At 44.5% G+C, this 18,520-nt stretch overlaps 8 protein-coding genes across 8 annotated transcripts; 4 read left to right on the top strand and 4 right to left on the bottom strand.

The window, feature by feature from the left end:
- Positions 1 to 4,813: 4,813 nt before the first annotated feature.
- On the top strand, positions 4,814 to 6,870 carry K441DRAFT_709589 (isotrichodermin C-15 hydroxylase). Its single transcript, XM_067653856.1, has 4 exons — positions 4,814 to 4,982; positions 5,039 to 5,189; positions 5,255 to 6,264; positions 6,304 to 6,870. Exons 1-4 carry the CDS (start codon positions 4,893 to 4,895, stop codon positions 6,637 to 6,639), a joined length of 1,587 nt encoding a protein of 528 aa, XP_067496476.1. The 5' UTR covers positions 4,814 to 4,892; the 3' UTR covers positions 6,640 to 6,870.
- An 821-nt stretch (positions 6,871 to 7,691) lies between these two features.
- K441DRAFT_691382 (glycoside hydrolase family 7 protein) lies at positions 7,692 to 8,511 on the bottom strand (the record flags this gene model as incomplete). The annotated part of the gene is made up of 3 exons (XM_067652476.1): positions 7,692 to 7,751; positions 7,836 to 8,212; positions 8,493 to 8,511. The coding sequence occupies 3 exons, from the start codon at positions 8,509 to 8,511 to the stop codon at positions 7,692 to 7,694; spliced, it is 456 nt and encodes a 151-aa protein (XP_067496475.1).
- A 960-nt stretch (positions 8,512 to 9,471) lies between these two features.
- K441DRAFT_19926 (uncharacterized protein) lies at positions 9,472 to 10,410 on the bottom strand. Its single transcript, XM_067640473.1, has 2 exons — positions 9,936 to 10,410; positions 9,472 to 9,878 (listed from the first exon to the last, which is right to left on the bottom strand). Exons 1-2 carry the CDS (start codon positions 10,264 to 10,266, stop codon positions 9,631 to 9,633), a joined length of 579 nt encoding a protein of 192 aa, XP_067496474.1. The 5' UTR covers positions 10,267 to 10,410; the 3' UTR covers positions 9,472 to 9,630.
- Positions 10,411 to 11,240: 830 nt separating this feature from the next.
- Positions 11,241 to 11,778, top strand: K441DRAFT_19893 (uncharacterized protein). The gene has a single exon (XM_067640471.1). It carries the CDS (start codon positions 11,397 to 11,399, stop codon positions 11,673 to 11,675), a length of 279 nt encoding a protein of 92 aa, XP_067496473.1. The 5' UTR covers positions 11,241 to 11,396; the 3' UTR covers positions 11,676 to 11,778.
- K441DRAFT_19894 (uncharacterized protein) lies at positions 11,779 to 12,353 on the top strand. The gene has a single exon (XM_067640472.1). It carries the CDS (start codon positions 11,882 to 11,884, stop codon positions 12,284 to 12,286), a length of 405 nt encoding a protein of 134 aa, XP_067496472.1. The 5' UTR covers positions 11,779 to 11,881; the 3' UTR covers positions 12,287 to 12,353.
- A 474-nt stretch (positions 12,354 to 12,827) lies between these two features.
- Positions 12,828 to 14,444, top strand: K441DRAFT_671479 (uncharacterized protein). Its single transcript, XM_067650426.1, has one exon. It carries the CDS (start codon positions 12,853 to 12,855, stop codon positions 14,176 to 14,178), a length of 1,326 nt encoding a protein of 441 aa, XP_067496471.1. The 5' UTR covers positions 12,828 to 12,852; the 3' UTR covers positions 14,179 to 14,444.
- Positions 14,445 to 14,780: 336 nt separating this feature from the next.
- Positions 14,781 to 16,538, bottom strand: K441DRAFT_682921 (uncharacterized protein; the record flags this gene model as incomplete). The annotated part of the gene is made up of 1 exon (XM_067651635.1): positions 14,781 to 16,538. The coding sequence occupies one exon, from the start codon at positions 16,536 to 16,538 to the stop codon at positions 14,781 to 14,783; it is 1,758 nt and encodes a 585-aa protein (XP_067496470.1).
- A 342-nt stretch (positions 16,539 to 16,880) lies between these two features.
- Positions 16,881 to 18,131, bottom strand: K441DRAFT_691381 (NAD(P)-binding protein; the record flags this gene model as incomplete). Its single annotated transcript, XM_067652475.1, has 4 exons — positions 16,881 to 17,483; positions 17,580 to 17,800; positions 17,860 to 18,065; positions 18,115 to 18,131. 4 exons carry the CDS (start codon positions 18,129 to 18,131, stop codon positions 16,881 to 16,883), a joined length of 1,047 nt encoding a protein of 348 aa, XP_067496469.1.
- Between the last annotated feature and the right edge of the window lie 389 nt (positions 18,132 to 18,520).

The raw sequence follows: 18,520 nt of genomic DNA, 5'->3' as shown, positions 1-18,520 counted from the left end.
TAGTAAATATTAACTACCTTTTATACGCTTATTTATAACGCGCAAATCCTTTATAATTAAGTTACTACTAATTAAAGTAAGTGGGCGCCGTTTAGTTAACTTACGAAGTAATATTAATATAAAATTACCACTTAATTAAGGTGCTGGAGAAGGGTTATAAGTGGATATTAGGTTTACTTAGTAGGCGGATTTCTTACCTTTAAAGTACGTAAATATATCTTTTTTTTTTCGCTTACTATAAGGCGGATTTAATATTAGCTAAGAGGATTATAAGATACTTAAACTAAATAGCTAAAATAATATAGGTTCTATAGCTTTTAGAAGCTTTTAGTATAAACCCTAGTATCTCTCTAAATAAGAATCTAATAGACTATTTAAATGCGTATATAAAGATTGACACTTAATACCTAAATATTAATTAGAGCTTTACCCAAGTCTTAGTTAAGTTAATAAATAAGTAAAACGCTAAGAAATATTAAATATTAACCTGCTAAAGCTACGTTATATCTAAAACTAAAGGAGGAGATTAAGTACTAGGCTGTAGGTTTTAAGTTACGCCTAGTTTAGAGAGCGGAGATTAAATATTAGATTATTAATTTTAAGCCGTACCTAATTTAGAAAGGAGGGATTAAATATTAGTACGCGAATTCTAAACCGCGCCTAGTTTAGAGGATGGAGATTAAGTATTAACCTATAAACCCTAAGCCTTAGAGTTTCCTAGGGGCGGAGATTTAGTATTATAACTTAAATCCTAAGCCTTAAAATTCTTTAGAAGCGGAGATCTAATACTATATTATAAATTATAAATTTCTAGATTTCCTACTACCTAGGAACTAGTACTACGCTATAGATCTTAAACTTTAAATTTTTTCGTAATTGGAGATTTAGTACTATATTACGAATATTAAACCTTAGGCTTATCTAAAAGTTAAGACTTAGTATTATACTATAAGCTCTAATACTTAAACTGCCCTAAGGATTTAGATTTAATATTGCGCTATAAGCTTTAATATCCAAATTGCTTTAAGGGCTAAGACCTAATATTACGCTATAAGCTCTAATATCCAGATTGTTCTAAGAGTTAAAATACGGAGTTACCTTATAAGCTATAATACCTAGCCTACCCTAAAGACTGGTTTTTAATACTATAGTATAGACTTAGATATCCGGGAGCTATAGGGAGTTAATATCTATTATTATAGTATAGACCCTAATACCTAAGAGGCCGATACTTAATACCTAATAATAACTAACGCTAATTATTACCCTAGGGCTATTAATACCTAGCCTGACTTTAGGATCCTAAATATCCGCCCTATATTAAAAACTAAACCTAACTATTGCGTTACTAGGACTAATATCCGTTATAGGGTGTTAGTATACTTGGCCTAGAGGTATTCTACTAGCTAGAGTTTAAGCTAGCTAGCTACGCGTTCCTACTAAATATAGGCTAAAAAGGTAATAGTATCGGCAGCCCCGTATATAGATTTTCGGCAAATATTAATTAAGGTAGCTAGGTTACTTATATTTACGAACGTTAAGCTACTAATACTATACGCCTCTCCGCTACCCTAGACCGTGGTAATATTTGCTCTATACTATCTTTTAATTTACTTACTAATGCTAATAGCTAGCTCTCTACTTAATTTGCCTTTTCTACTTCTGCTTAAATAAAGGCAATAAAATTATATAAATTATTACTAAGCTAATTATAATTTTAATTAGGTAGGTTTTTCTTAAGCGCCTTATAGCTAGTTATATATTAGGCATAGCTATAAAGGGCAGTAATTTACTTATTAGATATAATATAGCTTAAGGTTAGATTTTAAACAGTGTATTAATATTTCTTCTCCATTTAGTTATAGAACTAGTTTTTTATGCTTATAGTAAAGGCCTTTTAGTATATCTTCTTTGGAATCCCCTCTATATACGGCCTATAAATATTAAACTCTTTAAAAGCCCGTAAAGCAGGGTTATAGTTAAAGTAATAACCCTAGCTATTAGTAGACAGAGACTATTCCTTATAGTTCTCTAATATAATCTTTTATAAATAGCCCTTTTCCTTATTTATAAAAGCGTATATATAATAGGAGAGAGCTACTCTTTTCTTAGCTTTAGTCTTTAAGCGCTATACTAGCTTCTTTAGTAGAATATCTATAAATAAAACTACGGATATTTTACCCAGACTAAGCTCTTACCCTATATTAAATGCAGACGGATTAAAATTAGCATTACTATATATAAATACTTTTAAAGACATATTACTAGCAAAATTAATAGCCCCGTCCTCTTATAGCATCTATTACTTAATAAAATATTCGCGGCTAAGTTAACTTAGCTAAAATTAGAAGGCTCTACTAGCATAACCGCGATTTTTAGCTAGCTTAGTAATATCCTTATATAGACCTTTATACTAATCCTTGATTAGAAATATTGCTATACCTATCTAACTACTACCACAAGCACTATGTCTAAGTTGTTGCTATATTATATTAATAGACTTATCTTTATATATATAATACTACGCAATATAGTTAATATTAGGAATATTAGCGCTATAGGCAAGCGCGTTAAAGAAGAGTAGAATATAGATTTCTAAGTTAGGCTTTCTAAACTCCTTATATAGTCTATTTTTATCTATAATAGCTAATAATATATAATAAAGCTAAACAGCTCTTTTAGCCTATACTTCCTAGTACCTATAATATACTAACTATAAATAAATTAAGTCCCTATATAGTAATATTAGGTCCTTTAAATTAAAAAAGATAATTATCTTTAAAATCTAGTAAGGAGTTGGCGTATATTAGATTCTCTACTTAGTGGATATAGCGGTATATACGCGGTCTATAATAAAGTATAAGCTCTTAAAGAACTTCTTATTTTCTTACTTAACGTATTCTCTAATAATTAATAGATTTAGCCGGTTAATTAATATCTATACTGTATTAATATTATTTTAAAAGCCTACTAGCTCTTAAATAATCTTAAATGTTATTGTAGGTATCACCCGGGGGGGTACTGCAATTGCAATATATGGTAACTAGTTCTCGATTCATTCGTGTCTTTCGCAGAGGATCGTAAGGATCGCGGTGCCTAAATAGGGGGCTAATGAGTCACCGTAAGGATGACTAATCAGAGACATAACTACGTAACCTCTACTCGTACAGACAGTTATATTATTAAACGTTATAGCATAAGTAAACTAAGGCTTCCGCCCTAATAACGACCGTACTTTCTATAGCTATATATATAAATTCTAAAACAAACCCCCCTAATTAGCTATAAGGTACACCTTATTAATTACTACTAAGTTAATATATATATAAAAGGTAGGGTTAGTAAAAGTCTTATAGAACGTTTTACTAACTAATAGCTCTAGCAATATTAAAATATAAGTATATACTCCAATGCGGATTTCTTATAAAAGATATACGGATATTATTTTAGTGTATATATAAATAGGCCTTATTTTAGGAAGCTCCTTAATCTTTACCCTCTACTCCACACTAATTATATTAAGTAGTAAGATAATAATTACTACTAAGGCCTAAAGAAGATATAGTATTACTTATATTATTATACTCTTACTAAATAAGGTTTTTGTAATAAGTATTATATCTTTTTTTTTTAAATAGTAGCTATCTAAGGGCTTTAAGCTGCTCCGTACGTCCGTAATACGGATATAAAAAAGTAATAGCCTTATTAACCTCACTTAGCTACTAGGTCTTACTCTCTCTATAAAGCGCAAAAAGCTAATCTTAAAGGTCCTATAACCGTTGCTCCTAGTCTATTTTATAACTTCTCTAAGTCTAATTATCTAATACCTAATACGGCCGCGGCTGTTCTAGCACCTTATTTAACTTCCTCCCTCTCCACTTAGTGGGTTTTAGTGCTAGTATATAGTAGATTTGCCCGGATATCCGTAACTTAATAGTTAGCGCGCGATAAGGTTTTAGTAGGTATTATATACTATAACGCGGACACTATATATCCGCTAGGCTATAATAGGTTCTTTAGGGTAGTTATTATAGATCTATATAGGTTTAATATATATTAGCTAGCGTTTAATAGAGTTATATATAGTTATAGAATTGCTAATAACGCGTTTTTTTTAATAAAATTAATTATAAGACCTAAAAATACCTAAGTAATAAAAATAATATATTCTAAAAGCCTAGGTTTTATTATATAATTAATTAACTTTTAGAAATAATATAAAATATTAGTATTAAGTTATTCTAATATTCGTAACCTTCGTAACGCGGATATTATTAAATTTACTAGGAACTGTTGCGGAACACGCTTAAACGTGATTCTAGTGATTTCGCATAAACGTAGTTAGTTAGCTTGCGGACCGATTGAAAATCCGGACTAACAGAATCGCGTCTAAGCTTACTGAGGTAAGCGCGTGTCGATCTTGGTGATTAATCGGCAGAATTTATACCTTTTGAAGTAATAAGCACGGCCATTTTAACGCATTTTGGTTAGCGTGATTAACACGTGCTTTCGGCCGGATGCGCCGGGACGGTATACAACCTTGCCGAATGGGCTTTACATTTTGGAATGACAATGATCCGGCAGCAACAGTTAACTAGTATGCTCATTTGGAGAGGCCAGGGGACAGTTCTTGCTCGCCGCAACCTCATGCAGATTGGGCTGGAGTTTAGATTCGGAGATAATGCGACGGCTTAATAAGATGTTTTTCTGCAAGGACTTGCATGCGATACCCCACCCTGTATCAAAAGCTAGCAGCTATGAATACTTTATTTTGTTTTTCAACGGCGTTGAGTTTTTCTTAACTTACCTCCACAATACTACAACCTATTCCATCGCAGACCAACACCAAAGGATTTTTTTATTACATCAGTGGAAATATCACCACTAGTATAATGAAGGTCTTGGAGCTGTTATATAACAGTATAGCATCCTTAGAATACTATAACTTAGTATTCTATACGGTCTCCGCAGTCGTAGTATATGTGAGTACAGTCTTGCGGAGAAAATTTATGTTTAATTGAAGCTAAAAAGATGTAAGTTCGTAGCTGTTTTGACCTACCGTATTACGATCCATCCACTGGCAAAATACCCAGGTCCTCTCCTCCAAAAAATCTCTGACTGGCCACTTGTGGTACACTGCTACAAAGGCGATAGACATCTATGGGAATATAGGAACCACGTGAAATACGGTAAACCTTTCTCTAACCACCACGACGAAAATATATATAGAAGTGCTAAGACGATAATCGATAAGGCCCGATCGTTCGCTATAGTGCAAACAGCATTTCGATCAGCACACCCGGCGCACTCCAGGCCATCCACGGCGCAAAAGCCAACGTCAAAAAAGGAGCTTGGTATAAGACTCTCGACATCTCAGCCGGCGCTCCCAGCGTGCAGATGGAGATCGACAAGTACGAGCATGCTATGAGGCGAAGATTCCTAGCCCCCGTATTCTCAGAGCGCGCGCTGAAAGAGGCGGAGTGCCTTATCACTGTTAGTGCACGCAAGTTATCTGACGAGCTCGCGAGTTTACCAGAGGGCGCGAAGAACGGGGAATGGTCGCCTCCGAAGAACATGGGCGACTGGGCGACCTTCTTTGGTTTTGACTTCATCAGTGACCTAGGCTACGGACAGTCTTTTGGGATGCTCGACATCGACCAGAATCGATGGATCCTAAACGTTCTGAAGAGCGCTAGTAAATTCCTGTATTATTTCGGTTACTTACCTTTCATCGATGTTGTCCGCCCACTCCTAGGAACTTCGATCCAGGACTATATCGGCGGGCAGGAAGCCGCAGACTCTCTGAAATACACCAACCTAGCCAACTCCCGCCTTGCGGAGCGCGTAGAGCTCGAGCAGCAAAACAGGCTCCGGAGCAAGGAACTCCCACGAAAGGACACGTTCCACTACCTCCTGAATAGCAAAGACCCGATCACCGGCAAAGGCTTCACGAAAGAACAGCTGCAAGCCGACAGCGCGCTCATCATAGCGGCCGGCAGCGACGGCGTGGGGCTAACCGTCTCCGCATGCATCTTCTACCTCCTGCATAACCCGCGCACGCTCTTACACCTCATCAGCGAGATCCGTGGGGCGTTCAAAGATGCAGAGGACATTGGAAACCCGAAACTAGGCGCGCTCCCGTATCTCCAGGCTTGCGTAGACGAGACGCTCAGGATGTGTCCGCCTAAAGCAAGCAGCCTGCCCCGTGAAGTTCTCGCCGGAGGGCTAGATATCGATGGCCAGTATATCCCGCAAGGCGTCACCGTCGGCACGCCGCTCTATGTCCTGCACCACGACGCGTAGGTCTTCCCACAGCCGTGGGAGTTCCGGCCAGAGCGCTGGATCGTGAGCGAGGAAGCGGGCGTGACGGCCGAGCAGGTTGCTGTGGCAAGGGGTGCGTTCGCGCCGTTTTTAATTGGTCCGATGAACTGCATTGGTAGGAATATGGCGTATATTGCCGTGAAGCTTGCGCTGGCCCATTTACCATTGTGCAATGATATCCGCCGGGCGGGGAAGCTGACCGGGGGAGGGAATCCGGAAGGAGAGGAAGGGAGGCGGAGAGAGGGGGAGTATCAGATGACGGATTGGATTTTGGGGTTTAGGGATGGGCCGATGGTTAAGGTGAGGGCTAGAATCTAATGAGTGGGAGATCCGCTCAGCTGCATCACTTCTTCAGGAGCCACTCGCAGCTAAGTTAAGCGCGGTCCTTCCGCGCTGAATATTCTTGCTGTGGCGGTAGGATAGGCGCTGTAGACTGTTCTATAGAATCGTGAGATAATGACTGTTCATTACTCGCCAGGTCCGGCATGATGCCAACGGCAGGAAGCCAACGACTCAAGACATTCACCTACGGCCTCCATCGAAGTAAGGCATGAATATCTTTTAACACTAGCCACTAGGTTTAGTGACACGTAACTATAGTTGTACAAATACTATGCGCACAAATCCGCCTCCCCCGGAGAGCCGCCTGCCTACCTCCGCTTTTCCCGCAGTGCCCAAACTTCAACGTCCCAGCAACCAGGAGCATTTCCAATGCTCCTGTGGCTCGACGCAGGGAGTAAAACTCAACCACGATCTATACTTCTTGATCTGGTACTCCTCATAGTTCGTGATTGGAGTCTGAAATCTTTCAGAGCCATTTCTCTGGACATAGTGAGTCGATCATAACACAATCCATGCTCTAATGTAGTGCAGTTACCGAAGATGCCAAGCCAAAGGTAAGAACAAAGTGAGTGTCACATTTTAAAGATTTAATGCTGATCTACATTTGAATCTACCCGCGCTCCTATATCCCATTCTTCTAACAATGCAAGTCCATCCTTAAATCTTCCAAAAGTATCTACTCGAGAAAAGAAGTATCAAAGGACCAAGCAAAGTAAAAACGAAAGGAAAAGAAAGACAATGCGAGGTTTTAGCCGCTGTATCGTTACAATCATTTGCCTCTACCGCATCTCCTGACGATGGAAAGAAAGCAACGATGATCCGCTTACAAGCACTGCGAGTGATAGTCGTTCAACTTCGTGCAGGTAGAGCCGCTGGCGCAGGTGGTTGCGCCGGTGTAACAGGTGCCGCCGCACTGACCGTACTTGGAGACGGTGCCAGTGTTGCTGGCGCTGCCAGTGAATCCAGTGGAGCAGTGCTGCCGGTTGTCGAGGTGCTGCGGGAGCTGTTGAGCGCGCCCCACCTGATGTTTACTCGTCGGTTCCAGCATTAGCGTCGTTAGCTGAATCAGTCCGGTTCACGGCGTTCGCCTGGATACATTGTTAGTTACAGTCCTTAAAGGAGACGCCAACGAGGAAAAATATTTGAAAAGTCGTTGTGAAAGACGTTCTGACCTCGCTATTAATGGACTTGATGTCGTGTGGGCACTGAGTGCCACAGTAGCCGGTTCCGTATTTGGCACTAGCCTTGTTGGTAGAATATTTAGCCATGCCACCATCTTCATTCATCTCAACCAGGCATAAAGCACTACTGAGCCCGCAGGGCAGGTTCGAAACGTCCACATCGAAGCTGAACTCTTGGTTCAGAAGCTTAAACATCTGATACTTCGAATCGGAGGCCATGAGATAGAGACGCGAACCGATGTTCTTGGAGTATGAGCCCTGGGTCACGAACTTCAAGGTAAGGGCATTTCCGCTCGCGATAACACCATATGTTCCGGTGTAGTCGGCACCGTCAAGGGCACAGTTCGTGGCACAGGTTTTGCCATTAACTAGCTACCCTAGAAGCGGCGCGTTTGTACTTGTTTTCGGTCCGGGGTTACGGAGAGACGGCTGCAGCTAGCCTCCACAGCCTCAGCGTTTTCTGGAAAGGAAATGGAAGCAAAATAAATTGGACATGCATGTCTCGTGGCTAGGAAGCTTCCTTGGCAGGTTCTAGAAATACGATGCACGCCTGGAAATGGCTTCAGGGAGGGATGGTTGCCGCGAAACTATTGGCGATGCAATCAAACGACCAGGCGACTGGTGGACTCTGCAGGCCCCCGAAGATACCGGGGACTGCATTTTGCATGACGACAGTGAACGGACTTAATAGAAGCGTGATAATGGAACCGGCGGTGATGAATGAAGGGAAACAAATGAAACGGCCAATCATACGTAGAGGTTATGAGAGCAGAACATCCTGCACCATCTAAATCTCTGACATAGTCGCCCAGGGATCGCAGTGGCATCTTGGCAGGGCAATTCTCAGCAAAGTCTACTCTTGTTGACTCTCCACGCCTTGTGCTAGTTAGAGGCTGTGAAAAAGCTGGCCGTTGGACCGACAGGCCGTATTGGTGGCGAAAGGATGCGGTGGCTTCGCCAATCACGAGGAATGCAGGCACGTAACTCCCCGATGTGCGGGAACGGCACTTGCAGATTATCGCGCACCTTTGCGGCTCATGTGGTCAGCATACTAAGCCTTTTTAACTTACTTGGTTTGCGGACCTCGGCTATGGCTACCTCCACTTGATATTGCAACGCGGAATAAACCAACCACTACGCCGGTCAAGCGATACCCCTCAGTTCCCCTCAACCTACCGCCTGCTTTATGGCGGTAGCGTAGGAGGGACGTCGTCGTCTTACAGCAACGGCCGTGGTGGCCGCAAGGTAGCGGAGAGGCGGTCCTGGGAGTGGGGTGCATTGATGCATGATAATACACGATAAAGGGGCCACAGTACGGAGCAAAGGACGTACATTCAAGGAGAGGCTTGAAATAGGAGCCCGGTTTCAATGCCTGTGACGCCTGGTTGTGCTTCATCAATCTGGCACAGTGCACTGCCACTAACACGGCTACATCACCAGCCACAACTCCAGAATCGCATCGCGACATCCATAGAAGAACACCTCATACTACCATTAAAAATGACATAGGTCTCCCTGTTTTCCAAAAACATAAGAAAGTACGGTTCGGTTTCCCTCCAAGAGCATCCCTTCCTGTGTTGACAGTCTTGGCCCAGCTAAATCATACAGAGTCATGGCCAAGCCAAGCTGCACTATAGCGTTTCCAAGACTTCGATAGTCTTCTCCTCTTCTCGTGCCATAGGGCAGGACTTTCACTGGCCAGCTTTTGCGTCAAAACCTTGTCTTCAGCCGTGCGACAACAGCCACGCGCCTAGAAATCCCTAGAGCAGCATTTTCGCCCAATCCCTTAGAGAATGGAGTCTTCGTTGTCGCTTTCGTCGGACTCCTCTTCCTCACTCGGCGACTCATCGTCGGTAGAATTATCGCAATCATGCCTTGTCTTCCTGCATCCTTCCGCATTAGCATTGCCCTCGCAACAAGTCCATTCGAATCCATCTGGGAACTCTTCGCGCCGCCAATCTGTGTAAGGATCGACGTTGCCGTATTGAACTTCATCATCATCTGGGAAATCTTCGTCCATAATTTCGAGTTCGCCTGTCAATATTGTCAGCAAAAATGGCGTAGAAGTACGGCGCTACTAGCTCCAAATACCATCGTGCCAAACGCATCCCTTTCCCTCTCCATGTTTTAAGTTTAGGTGGACATCGTAATCCTCTTTACAGTTCTTACAGCGGGCATACCGTCGCACCAAAGCGGTTTCGGCAGCTTCGTGGGTGTCGTGCTTCCGTTTCTTCGACGCAGGCTCGCCATTTAAAGGCTGCTCAACGGGCTGCTCGACGGGCGGCTCGACAAACATCTCCGCCATGACTAGCTTGTGGGCTTCTTCAGACTCACGACAGATCTTTAGTAGAGTGTGGCGCAGCGTTGTCTCGTTCGCAGCGAATAATGCCTTTGCCAGTGGGCTGTCAAGTGGGATAAACATGCTAGCTGGGATTCTGCGTTCTATAGGTCTGTTGGTGGTAAAGCTAGGCCTTGGATTTGCGGCGATGGCGTCAAAGGCGAAGAAAGAATTGTTGACTATAAGAATACCTAGGTAATATGTAGTGGAACGATGGAATTCTACCTGAGTGCCAAGGTTCGAACCGAACCCGCACTGTTGTTGTTAATACGTGCCCCCTTTTCGCGCCCCGTCGCGAACTCACGTGGGGTGAAATTTAACCTTCGTGCCACGGGTTCGCTTTTCTTTACGACTCCGCCACCCGCGTATGCGATTAAAAAAACATCCCTTGGCATTCGTCAACAACGGGTATACCGAAGGCAAATTGGACCAGTGATTGATGAAGTATCAGCAGTTGTGGGATCTTGCTGCTGATTAGAAATTCCAGATTCGCGAACTTGAACTTGTCAAAGCCTGTGGCCTTGAACATAAGCTTTACGCGAAGTCTAAGACTCTTTCAGGAGGCTAGAACCGCAAATTGCAGCTTGCAATGACTTTTACCGGTGGAAGTCGAATTTGTTGTGTAGACGAAGTTTCTTCTGGACTGACTCGCTATCTGTTGAACGCGCAGGTCAAGGCAAGCGTGATTGCAGTATGTCAAGTATATTATTGAGTGATTGATTGAACTATCTGAGTTGGAGGTTGGGGTAAAGGTTGACGACAACCGAGTCACGTGACACAATCACGTGATGTATGTGATGCAATATCGGGTGAAAACAACACTATCACGTCGGAAACTCTGGGACATCCTGCTTGCAGAACAAGGCTTGAGAACTCTACTGCTCACTATTCATTTTCTTGACGAAGCCGATCCGACCACGTCATCGTATTATCGAAAGGCAATCTCAAAGCAAAGGGCTTTGCTGTGGAACTGAAACACCATTTTGGCAGTGGATATCGGGTTTCTGTACCAACAGACGTGAAATTCGACATTTCTTCGGAATTTGACGGTATCGCGAAACACGCCACCCATGACTAGACTACTTTCCAGCTGGCTGACTATGCTCAAACGGCACGATTTGTGAACAAGCTTGAGGGGTGGGATTCGTGGTTACGACATTAGTGGTCCTACTCTTGATGTATTCCTCTGTCTCGCCGAAGAAGTAAAAGCAGACATGCAGGACACGTCGGTTACAACTTTACAGGCCGGGGTCTCTCCTGAGGATATGGATGGTTTACCCCTCTCCGACGCGTCATCATCAGAGGATAAGGGCCTTCAGATGTCAACTGGACGAGGCACCAACATGCCTCGGCAACTTGGATCTTATTCCGCAAACGAGCTACCATCTTATCTGCATTACTGTGCTGCCGCTCTGGTTCCAATTGTGACAGCTGGATTGGTAGCGCTATTTTTAACTAGATTTACCGCATTATCTTGCACCCCTGGTGCTTAGGCATCGACTCCTACTGTATGGTCTCTAAACTCTACTACAAAACCATTTATTCCAGTTAGGCCTCTATTCCCAATTTCAGTCAATGACCTAGCTTAACGAACTAGTCAGAATACTATAGTTGATAGTTTACCCGATTTCGAGGATTTGTTGCTTCTCACTATTACTATGTTACGCCTGGAGAATTCCTTCTTGGAAACACTCTGGTCATGTCATACGTTGGAAACGGTGATATCATTGCCGCTATCATCACTCAGAATGTCCTGTCAAATGTACTCACAGGCATACCGACCACCACACAGTGTCAGGGCTTTGCTATTCCCTTTGCCCCGGTACCGGGAAGACGCTATAGCTGGTTCTGTACTTTGGGCTTGCTATGGCCACTTATCCTGGCTTCTTCGCATTATACCCAACGGCCGAAAGGCTGCAGATACTTCGGGCCCTCCACGGACCACTACAGCAACGGGATCCGGACAGGGCCACTGTGGATGGCCTATCTCATCTTCGATTTCGTGTTCGTCTTATTCGATAGTGCGATAGTCAGGAATATTCGTAGGGGTAAGCATAAGGGCCGTCGGGTGGCTTCTATATCATTCTTCCGGCTAAGGAAATGAGCGCTAGTTTACTCTCTGCTTCTGGCCTGGATACGATCGGTGGTACCATCGGGACCACGATGGTGGTATAGCAGCATTATTTGCCTTTCTGGAGGAGAATAAAGAGGAGCTTGGGTTTGAGTGTTACTCTATTTCACCGACGACGCTCGATCAGGTTTCCTTGTGGATTGTTGGGGCGGAGGAAGAGGATGATATATAGGGGTCTATAACTAAAAAAGATAGTGAGCGGAAGACTTTGTTCCGATTCTGGAGTAAGTGGAGGTGGTATTAGGGGGTGAAGCGGAAAGCGAAATGTAGAAATGTGGTGGCAAAGAAACCCATGTGGCAGGATGATGGCGTAGCTGAAGGCCTGGAATTTTAGCAAGCTTGATAGAATATAAATCGCAAGATGTGGACATGAACGCGCGAACAATTGAAACTGTAGGTTTCCTCCATCAAGTTTGCTCTGTTTGCATAGCGTTTATCCCCCAGAAATTTATTTTAAGGAAAGTTGCCCCAGCATCAACCTCCCTCCCTTTTTGTTGTACGCCTGTGAAAATTCTAACCATCGTCATTCTTTGCCTAGTATGGCTTATTGTATGGCGCGTCCTGCTCTCGCATCTCTCCGACACCGACTCCTCTGTCGCACTTCACGTCATGTCTGCCTCAACCTTGCACGACCAGTATCCTCTGCGTCCACTCGCCCCAAAGCCCTGAAAGCGAAACCGGGTAACGAGCCCGAATTTGAGATGCCACAAATCACCTTCTACGAGCAGGATGAGAATATGAAGAGCCCACCACGCCGCGTCGGCGCAATTAGCACTCTCGAAGAGCTCAAACAGCACCAAGCGGAGTTGGAAGCTTTGGAAGACGAAGAAGAAGCAGAGCTGAACAGTCGGGATCCTGCGTCTAGGATGAAAGCTCTCAAGGGTCTTATGAATGATCCCGAGATGAGGGATCTACATCCGCAAATCCAGCAAATGCAGAGAGAACTAGACCCGGACGCTCCGGAGCTCCGGAAGGGTTTCGACAAGCAAGAAGAGTTTTTGGATAAGAAGCTCAAGCTAGACGTGCTCGAAAGCCTCATAGAAGATCCTAAGATGCGGCAATACCGAGATGTCTTCCGAGAATTGCAAGACGAGATAAGGTCCGGGAAGTTAAAGGCTGGCGACGAGGAACTCGTTTTGGGTGATCTAACCATGCTGAGTTATTCGACGGATACGATCACGGACTTTAAGAATGCAGATAGTGAAGGCTTAAAGGCAATGCTAGAAGCTGTTGAAGGGAAAATGGATTACTCGGACGAGGACAGCGTCGCCGCTTCATTCGACAGCGAAATGCAGAAAATGATCGAGGACCTCGAGGACGAAACCCTTGAAGAAACATTAAATGACGAAGAGCTCAAATCAAAACTATTAGAGATCGTTGAAGGCAATGGCGAAGACAAGACCCTTGAAGAAGCATTAAATGACGAAAACCAGCCCGGTATCGAATTAAGTGGCGCCCAGGACATTTCGCAAACTCCTGCCCCCTCCGTCCTACCCATCAAAGAACGTATCGTCACCGCTGAGGCCGACCCTGAACACAAAGCTGCCCTCCAACGCCTTGTTATCGACCTCCAACGGCCGCATTCCTCCAACCCTCGCCTCAAGCAGCTCAACGAGGTCCTCCGCACGGCATATATGGGCGCTAATGAGGACATTAGGAAAGCACTATGGCGAGCCTATACTAGAGCGAAGGCAGGGGTACCGGGGTTGCTCGAGCGTATTCCAGATGATGCCTGGGATATGCTTTGGTACTCGCAGGCTGTTAAATGGAGCTCAAATTCCAATCGGGAAGAACACTTGGGGATCCTCAGCCACGATTTGAAGACAGTGGGCAGGGATGGGCCGCCAACCAAACAGCCAGCGTGATGAACATGTGCCATTCCACGCCAAGAACTTCTGAATGCAAGCCACCAGCTGGGCTTAATAGCCACAACCGCTGATATTGGCTTTATCTGGACAACGACATAAGCGCTCCAGATTTAGCTACCGAGCGTTGAACGCCACCACTCAGTGAGTTTTGACATCTGCATGAAGCAGACTAATGCACGTTTCAAGAGATCATCACTTTCTAACTTCGCTTGGATGAGAAAGATGATTTAAGAGTAAAATCTCTAATGAAAGTAATCTTGCGCTCCAAAACATTGGCAATACGCGCACCATGCTTACCCGGTTGTCTACATTTCTGCAATACTCAATCGACTAATCCGACGAGTCCATGGATGCATTCCTTAGATATGAATTGATGAAAAAGACTAAAACTAGGATCACAAACGAAAACTTGACTACCAGCCTCTGGGCCAGCCGACATGGTTCAATTAAAAAAAATCCTCCAACACCGATTTACTAAGCTTGTATACATGCCGTTATCCCATCTCCTTATCATGCGCATCAAATTTGCCCTTTCCATCAGTCACTTAAGGTCCAAATTCCCGTCCTTCGTCATTGTCACGTCCAATCGTCTACGCTGGCTATGCTTTGCGCACTGCTCCACTGCGGGCTACCACGAACTCCGTAGGCATTCGGACATGCCACTGCCACCACCATGGCCAAGGATCTTGCCAATCGAAAGTTTCCTCTTTCCAAAGGAGCAAGCGCTCTGCAAATTTTGCCGATCTTTCTACCACTTCTAGTAAGGAGCTTCGAAGCAGAGGGAGCCGAAGGAGTGGTAAGAGCAGGAAGTCAACAGTATCCTGGGGTAAGGAGTAGATCCCTACATGTTTGGTTCCAGCAGCTCTTAAAATGAATCCCTCATCCTTCGCGGCCTCAGGTAGAAGGTCGTTTGAAGTCATGTTGTCGATACTCTCTGGATTTTTTACTGCAACAAGATAAGCTTTGGCGAGTCTGCTCGAATGCTCTTGACTAAGAGCTAGGAGTGAGATTGAGGAGTGGGGAAGCATGAAGCAAGAAAGCGGCCTAATCACTCGGCATGTTCCTGTGGGACATGGAGTTTCACAGAGAGCGAAAGTCAAGCTTAGGTGCGTTGTTGTATCGTTTGGCAGACTCGAAGCGAAGCCTTGCGTGAAAGATAGGAGAGTGGAATGTAGTACCGAGCCTGGACTCATCGTCGTATATTCTGCGGGTGTCGAATTTGCTTTTTCTCCTAGACTGGTGTCTTTAAGCGAAGTGGGAGTTGAAGTAACTGTGAACGCCCGGACTTTGCTATCGACGACAAGAGCGTGGGCCATGGCTTTCTCTCCCTCGATGACTTCTTTAATGATCCACGGATCCCTCTTCGAAATTCGCATGTCAGCGATGGAGTGATATGTTTCGTTCATTGTCGGCCGTGGTAGAACCATTGACACCGTTGTTCCGCGGCGTTCAATGGGGAAAATAGAATCCACACTCATGGACATTACCGAATCACGATTCATTTTTATCGCACCATTCATGTCTTTCAACGTGTCATCTTCAGGTTCCTCACACTTCTCAAGCAGGTACTGCCTCTCTTTTTGGCTGTCGCCCAAAATATGATGAATCTCGGTTCGGCTCCGCATAATTCGCGTTTCTGGTGGTTTAATGCTGGTCCGAAGTCCTGCGACAAAATCTGCAAACGCAACCGGATCCGTTGACAGTTTAGTTACATCCTCTTCTGGGTATATCGCGGATCCTCTATAGCTCATCACAACATTTCTTGCTTCCGCAAGGACCTCGGGTGATATGGATGCATTATCGCAAGGAATCCACAGATCCACGCCTCCACAGTGTTTCAATATCGCGTCAATATCACCGCTATATAATTCCACTACTGAGGAGTCTTTTGAGACATCTTGGGAGGAATGTACGATCGTCCCAATTCTAGTTATCCGCGATCCTTCCTGCTTTGCCGTATTTCGGGCCACCGAGGCCGGTTCGCTAAGTCGGTAGAATTTTGTTACGGCCTTCGAAACACGGGCAGGAGATAGGAGTGCTATGGGCTCATGATCTGCAGCTAAAACTGTATGACCTTCGACATGGAGGAGACGGGCGAGGGTGAGGGCGGTGGGCGTATTCGCGCCGGTTATGAGGATCCGCTTGCGGGGAGTCGAGTTGTAGGGAAGGCGTTTTCGTTGACCAAGGAGCCTCGGTAAATTCGAATAGAGCGAGCTGAGGATTACTGTAGTAGTAGTGAGGGGAAAAAGCGAAAAGATAAGAACAACAAACAGCAAGCGATACTGCCCAGAAAACCGAGTCAGTTCGCTCGGCACCATTCTCAGAGCCTCGACAGATAGTGTGTCGTTAACTGCCATGGGATTTGGATTTCGCCTCATCAGCTTTCAAGAGTGTATCTAGATGTTGGAGAGGCATGAATTGAAGTGTAAGTGAAAGGATACCATGATTGCTGTCAAGGGTGGGTGACAAGTGGGCATGCATGTGCTGTCATTGCGCAGTTTGCCAAGTGATTCGCGCCCCGAAATTGCGGCGCCGCCCGCCTCCCGTACCCGTTTGACACGATTATCATTCCAACACATCTCTTCTTAAAAGAGAAACAGGAAACTTAATAATAAACAGCGACGCCAAGGTCTAGTATCTTGGGCGAGCTTCACCCTCAAATTCTTGCTTCTTTACAATTGATCTCGAATAGTTGAACGTTAACCCTTTTTCTCAACCAAATATCTTTCCACAACCTCATCAAGCGTGTCTTTTACTGCTGGCCCTCGCGGTTGCCAACCAATCTTCTTGGCACGAGTGCTGCGAACACGCATATCGGTACCGTACATTATCGCAATATGCATAGCCCATGAGTCTAAAGGAGGAGCTTCTTGTGAATCTCCACCCAAGTGAACTTTAGCAGCATCGGCGACATTAATCGACGTTAAAGTCTCGTTCTGAACAATTCCTTTCTTGTTGAGCACAGACACCAGCGCGGCTATGAAGTCGGCAAAGGCGAGTTCTTCCTCCGCGCCGAAGTAGTACGCCTTTAGTCCCCATAAGTCCAACCCAGCCACTGATTCTTTAGCGTCTATTGCATAAGACACTAAGAGGAGATAGAGACGTGCCAGATCGAGGACATAGACGTAGTTTTGGAGATTTTCACCAGCGGAAACTACGAAGCCGCCCGGAACCTTGCTGATGGTGTTCAGAACCTCTAGGAGTGTAAGCGGCACCGGGTATTCGATTGAGGGACTGAGACCGTATATTGCTGTTGGAGAGATTATCGCAACATTCACGCTTGGTGACGCTGCGAATGCCATCTAGGAAGAGACATGTCAATCGATCTACCCAAAAACGCAAGTCACCTGACACAGAAAATTAAAAGAAAATTACTGCTAGAGAGACTGATATCCTACCTTATCTGTTTGCCGGTGTGTTTTTTCTTCCGGCATTGAAGTAATCTCGTCGATATCTGCTACGTCGTCCCATATCTTTGTCCCCGGCTTTAAGCCGTCCGGCTCATCCCAAATCAAAGCTGCGCCAGATGTATGGATGTAATATCCTTTTTCCGAGCGGCCTCCCAACCCTTTTAGTATTGCTTCTATACCTGCCTCGTGGGTAATATCAGGGGCAGCGTCTATACTTTCTGTGAGTGACTAGTGGCGCATTGACTATGAGAGTCGGATAGTTACGCACTAATGACTATGCCGGCCTTCTTGGAAGCAGATTCGAGAAGTTCCAAACTATTTAAATTCCCAATGACAGGAGTTACCTTGGAATATTTCGATACAAGTCGACTTGCTTTTGTTTCGTCCCGGACCAACACTATCAGTTCTACTTTAGGATATGTTGCCGAGATAATGTCCAGAACTGCTCCTCCAACGTGGCCAGTGCCTCCAACACTACAGATATCAGCTTCATGCGCAGAAGAGCATCTCCCATAGATCATACATAAAAATCTTGGTCATGTTGTGCTGTTAATCCAAAAGATACCTAGCGCCAAGTGAGCCGAGCAGTTAATACTCAGAAGGCGACCCGAAACAACTCTTCACCATCATCTGTCTAAATATGCTCTCAAGGAAAAATTCGTCGGTTAACTACCCCTGATGTCTCAGGCCCGGCAGTTGACCCCGCCTTTTAAGACCACTTGGCAAAGCGAACCGCAACACGAAAAGCAGTCTATGCAGCATCTTCAATGCACGATAGCTAATCCGTCAATATCACGAACCTAAATTATTGGAAATCGTTGCCAATTTAGATACCTCGATTCTAATAATAGATTTAGCGCGGGCAGCGCCTTCACTAAAGTTCAAAAAAGGGGAGCAGAATCCGGCTATTTTGAAGTCAGCGCTCTTAA

Source organism: Cenococcum geophilum, assembly GCF_001692895.1.
Source record: "Cenococcum geophilum 1.58 unplaced genomic scaffold K441scaffold_101, whole genome shotgun sequence".
NCBI lineage: Eukaryota > Fungi > Ascomycota > Dothideomycetes > Gloniales > Gloniaceae > Cenococcum > Cenococcum geophilum.
This window is presented reverse-complemented; position numbering and strand designations above follow the sequence as displayed.

Coding starts and splice junctions, on each gene's coding strand:
- K441DRAFT_19893 (XM_067640471.1), top strand. CDS start 11,397: ATGCAGGACACGTCGGTTACAACTTTACAGGCCGGGGTCTCTCCTGAG.
- K441DRAFT_19894 (XM_067640472.1), top strand. CDS start 11,882: ATGTCATACGTTGGAAACGGTGATATCATTGCCGCTATCATCACTCAG.
- K441DRAFT_709589 (XM_067653856.1), top strand. CDS start 4,893: ATGAAGGTCTTGGAGCTGTTATATAACAGTATAGCATCCTTAGAATAC. Junction 5,190..5,254: donor TAGGAACCACGTGAAATACG/GTAAACCTTTCT, acceptor ATAATCGATAAG/GCCCGATCGTTCGCTATAGT. Junction 6,265..6,303: donor ATATCCCGCAAGGCGTCACC/GTCGGCACGCCG, acceptor CACGACGCGTAG/GTCTTCCCACAGCCGTGGGA.
- K441DRAFT_19926 (XM_067640473.1), bottom strand. CDS start 10,266: ATGTTTATCCCACTTGACAGCCCACTGGCAAAGGCATTATTCGCTGCG. Junction 9,879..9,935: donor GGGATGCGTTTGGCACGATG/GTATTTGGAGCT, acceptor CAATATTGACAG/GCGAACTCGAAATTATGGAC.
- K441DRAFT_671479 (XM_067650426.1), top strand. CDS start 12,853: ATGGCTTATTGTATGGCGCGTCCTGCTCTCGCATCTCTCCGACACCGA.